Source organism: Rhinolophus sinicus, chromosome 18 (assembly GCF_057876585.1).
Source record: "Rhinolophus sinicus isolate RSI-liver-muscle chromosome 18, RSI-T2T, whole genome shotgun sequence".
Lineage (NCBI taxonomy): Eukaryota > Metazoa > Chordata > Mammalia > Chiroptera > Rhinolophidae > Rhinolophus > Rhinolophus sinicus.
The window spans coordinates 72,224,250-72,229,348 of record NC_142518.1 but is presented as its reverse complement, the minus strand read 5'-3'; the positions used below and the strand labels follow the sequence as shown (position 1 = coordinate 72,229,348).

Here is a 5,099-nt window from a genome sequence, read left to right as displayed (position 1 = left end):
TTACACAGCCCCTGTCACAGCGTGTTCAGGCTACAGGGCCATTGGGGACTGCTGGGCTTGCACCCTCCTCTTACATGTGAGGGAGCTGAGGCCCCAGGACCAGGGGTGGTCTTCAGCGGGTTAGCAGCTGGACACAACTCTGCCCTCCCCCGGCACCCTGGCTCCCGGACTGGAAGCTGAGTTCTGAGATTTGGAATCTGATCTGGTAGCTCTGAGAACGCTGCCTGCGTTCCTTTACCGGACCCCTTACTGCTGAGGCTGGAGAGGGCATTCTTTTACAAGTGAACTGACCAGGAAAGGGGAAGGCATGAAAAGAAGACTTGAGGTTTACCCCACAGACACCTAGACCTGCTCCACCCAGAACCTCCTCTTTTTCTTCACCCAGGTGTTATGCTTAAAGCAGTCATCTTATATGTCAGGACCGCCTGGCAAATATATTTGGGGTTTGAGATGAAATGATGTACGAGTCCCTCACTCTCCTTAGCTAGGTCAGCTGTCATTTCTTGCTGAGAACTGGCTTTGCTAAAGGCCTGTCTGTCCAGCCCCCAGTGCCTGACAGCTTTCTGTGGTTTTGGGTACTAATGAGCTTCCCACCTTTTCGCCTTCCAGCTTTGCTACTGCCTGGGGAATTTGCACAAATGGTGTGTGATTTGCCCCTTCTGTGTTTTCCTTTCTGACTTGGAGGTAATGATAACCTCTTACCCCCCACTGACTCTCTGTTTATTCAACTGGGAGAGATTTCACACCCAGGAATCCAGCTCTCCCTCCTTGAGCCCCTTTCCTAAGTCTTCATTCCACCTCCCAGCTCCCCCACCCTTGCACTTCCCTGAATAATTTGAGTCCAAGCAGGTCTTATAAAGGGTCTCCCAGGAAAGGCCAAGAGTGCAGCGGCTCTGAGAAATAGGAGCCCTCGCAGCCTGCTTGGTCTTGACACCCTAAGGATGGATCCTGCTGCTCCCGCCACTGCTGCTGCCCCTGTCTCAGCCCTGGCCCTAAGCGTAGTCCCAGCCGTAGCTCAGGGCCTCCTGGCACTCCCTGACCTGTTAAGCCCATCGCCCCCTCTCTCCTCTGGACAAGAAGTAGACGGGAGTGAAAGGTAAGTGGTACTTGGCCTTTGGCAACCTGAACTCTGATTTTGTGGGGTTTGAGGGAAAGGAAGGAAAATGAGATGTCCAGGGTGCCCCTATTCTCTGTGAAGCGGGCGGGGAGGTCTCACAACCCTCAGAGAGTGTCCCCTCCATGTATCAGGCTGGAATATCTCAATTGGCTTTCCATCTCATCAATCGCTCTGAGTGACAAGAGGGGACTTGGGGACAGTAGGCATTGCCAAAGCTCAAAGCTGAGCAGCCAGGCCCTCATGGGCTAAGTTGCTCAGTCCACTGAGAGGCACAGGGGGGATGCCATGAAACCTGGGTTACACATAGCCTAGGCTGCACGGGGGAGAGAGGGCCAACGTCCCAAGAGGCCTTTGACTGGGGCACTGTCTCTTTCCTGACCACACCATAAGATTTCCATTTGCTTTTTCCCTACCTCTGGAAGTCTAGTGGGGGAGCAGTGGGCCCAGGAATATTTCTGGCCCCTTTCCCCAGCCCAGGAAGATGGTAGGATTCTGAGCTTCTTGAGCAGGAGGTAGAGGGCAAGATATCTGCACCCAAACCTCATTCATTCCTCCAAACATTTAACACATTCAGCAAATATTTACTGATATGCCTACTGTGTACCAGGCATTGTGCTAGCTGTTGGAGAATAAGACATGATCAAACTGAAATCTGCTCTTAAGAAGCTCAAAGGCAAGTAAACAGACAATTACAAAACTGTGATAAGAACAATGATAACATTGTTGAAGCAGAGAGGAATGGCAACTGTCCTGACCCGGGCTCAGGGTCCTTCGGAGAGACTTCCTGAAGTAGATGACATCCAAGCGAAGTGTTTTAGAGACCTCTTTGGTTATCTCAGGGAGTCCATGTTCTTGTCTCTTCTTCCTCCCCTGTTGGATCTCCCCTCTCTGTCCTAGACGGGTTTGTCTTTGGAGGCCCTGGCTGTGCTCTGCAAATGACTCCCCAAGGAAGGCAAGGAAACTTGTGGATTTGGTGAGTTTGAGCCCATTATCCATGTTCACATGCAGCCATTTGTGTTCACACTGACCAGGTCCCTTCTCAGAGAGCCTCTGACCTCAATCCAGGGCTGCAGATCTGGGAAACCATCTTCACAGCCTTGCTCACGTTTGATTCTTACAACAGCTCTAGGAGGAGGGCAGACATGAGGTTTCTGTGCAATTTGAAAGATGAGGGGACTGAGGCCCAGAGGAGGGGAGGATTTGGGCAGGCCCCACAGCTCGCCTGTAGTAGCACTGGTGCTAGAATCCTGGTCTCCTGGCACCGAGTCCCAGTGCTTTTCCACCGCCGAATCTTTGCTGCTCCAGTAAAATTCTGTCCCCTGGGTAGTCTCCAAACAGGTGTGAGAATGGGGACCGGCAAACCAACAATCCCCAGGACACTATCCACTTGTTTTTCAACCAGAAACAGGACAGACCCCCTTGTTGGGTTGGGGAGCAGGGTCTGGATCCCAGAGATGTCTGAGGTCTCTTCTAGATCATCTTATCTGCAGGTTGCTGACCCCAGATACAGAGGAGGCAGTTATCTGGCCATGTACTTTGAGCCACATTCTAGCTTTTGCTTTGAACAGGCCACTGGTGGGGCAACAAGTGCTGAGGTCACCAAAGCTGACTCTGAGTTCCATCACCCCGTCAGGTAAGCCTCTGGCACCAAGCTCAGAACGTGACATAGATTCATTAGCTCTTTAAATCCTCACAACAGCCTTGTGAAACAGAATTGGTGGTGGTGGTGGGGGCACTGCTGTGATCACTAATTCATAGACCAGGAAACTGAAGCTCAGAGAGGTTAAGGGACTTGACCAAGTTTGTCTTCCCTGGAGGCATTGTCAAAGGCCCCTAAGAATGAGCCCCTATGGACAGGTCAGTGAAACAAGCCTTAGTAGGAGATGGAGGACACAGGAAAGTTCTAGAGAATTCTTGGCTAGAGGTCTTCTTAGGTGGGGGTGGGATCAGCATCAGTATTGAGAGATGCTAAGGCTGGAGCTCCCCACAGTTATAGGTCCACCACATATTACCGTCCTGCCTGGGGCCATTTTGTAACAATTCAGAAAGTTCTATTACAAAGCTCTCTTTCTTTCTTTACCTCTCACCCCATTATTACAGGTAGGAGAAGTTTAGGGGCTGGCTTCCTTCTTGGCCCTACTGACCCCTCTGCACATATGAGACCTGTCTAAGTTTCTTCTCTGTCCACAGGCTCTTCTGGCCCAAATCCCGCTTCTTTGACTACCTGTATAGTGATGGGGAGATTTTACTGCAGCACTTCCCTGTCCAGGCAACCATCAATCTGTATGAGGACTCAGACAGCGAAGAGGAGGAGGACGAGAAGGAAGAGGACGAAGAAGAGGAGAAAAAGGAGGCAGATGAAAAAGGGCCGGAAGGGTGTGTGAGGGTTCCAGGGTCAGCACCACATAGGGTCGCAATTCATCTTCCTTCCCCGCCCCTGACCTGTCCAAACTGAGCCGGTCAGAGTCAGATTAGCGTTCTGTACACCTGGCAAGGCTCCAGGGCATCGATTAGCCAGGAATGTCCAGGCACAGCTCTCTGGATTGAAAGTTGGGTCCTTGAGTCAGCAACTCACATTGGCTGTACCCAACTGGCCTGCAAGCCCAGGCCTCTGACATCTCATTGTCTGGGTTGTTGTTGTGTTGACAGTAGGAGAGTCCTAGGGGCTCTAAGGGAAGGAAGACGTGCTTTCTGAAGCCCTCAGAAAGCAGACCAGGACCAAGCATGCCCATGTAGAGGGGAGCAGTCACTCTTCGGGGCTCCTTGACTCCCCAGCTTTCCAGATAGCCACAAAGTCTCGTCTCCCCATGGAAAGCCTGATTTCTGGCTTCCCTTCAGGGATACCAACATCAGATCCAAGCAAAGTTGGGATGTCCTTCTGATGGACCTGGCAGGAAGAAGAGAAGGCATCTAGACAATCAGCTTGCTTTGGGGAACGCCTCCCATTTTGCCTACTATCCATCGGGGTCTGTCTTGGCATGAGATGACTCAGGAGAAAAATAAACTAGATGATGTTTGCCTTTTTCCTGGAACTGTGCTGATTTCTTAACTGAACTCTGTCCATGTTGTGAAGCCATGGGCACAGGGTCAGAGACCAGCTGAAGGCCTCCCAGAGGTCAGTTGACAGATGGGGATGTAGGGCCAGGGGGCCAGCACAGGGCCAGGTCCTCTCTGGCAACTTGTGAAATCACTAGATTAAATTTCAAAGACCACTTGGAAAGGGAACAAAAAGGCCTCCGAAGTGTAGCTTGAAAGTTGGTAGTAGGGCTGTGGGTTGGGGTGGGGGGTGAGAGGTACAGCCTCAGTTGAGCCGGAGATGAGTGTGTGCATGTGTGGAGGGGAGCTTTGGGGTTACTAAGTCCTATCAATTTTACTTCTTCAATTCCCTTTGTATCTACCACAGCTCAGGCCCTCATGCCTTACCCCTGCGCCAATTACTCCTCGACTAATTTTTGTGCCTCCAGCATGTCCCCCTGCAATTCCTCTTCCACACTGGCCACCAGATCAGATCATGTTGTGCCCCTGCTCAAGGCTATACTATGGTTTTTCATTGCATCATCAACAGCTGGACTTGTTTATTTTTTTTTATCACAGATCCTCTTGAGAATCTATGGCTTCTCTACTCATATATTCACGAATCAAGCCCTTAACTTGATATTCCAAGCTGTCCAATTGGCTGGTCCTTGACTGTCTCTCTTTTTTGAAAATTTGTGTTTTATTAAAGTATACGTAGTTGACATACAATATTATATTAGTTTCAGGTGTACAACATAATGATTTGACTATCTACCTTACAATGTGATGACCACAATAAGTCTAGTAACCATCTGTCAATCTACGAAGTTATTGTGATATTGACTATTTCCCCTATGCTGTCTGTTATGTCCCACAAGTTGTTTTATAACTGGACATTTGTACCTTTTATTCCCCTTCATTTGCCTGTCTCTTCAGACTCATCTCTCAACACTTGAAGCCTACGCTG

At 50.1% G+C, this 5,099-nt stretch overlaps 1 protein-coding gene across 1 annotated transcript; it reads left to right on the top strand.

Annotated features, from left to right (window-relative positions):
* Positions 1-918: 918 nt before the first annotated feature.
* Positions 919-3,634, top strand: RIPPLY1 (ripply transcriptional repressor 1). The gene is made up of 4 exons (XM_019717703.3): positions 919-1,096; positions 2,015-2,090; positions 2,686-2,750; positions 3,308-3,634. The coding sequence occupies exons 1-4, from the start codon at positions 942-944 to the stop codon at positions 3,570-3,572; spliced, it is 561 nt and encodes a 186-aa protein (XP_019573262.3). The 5' UTR covers positions 919-941; the 3' UTR covers positions 3,573-3,634.
* Positions 3,635-5,099: the final 1,465 nt, after the last annotated feature.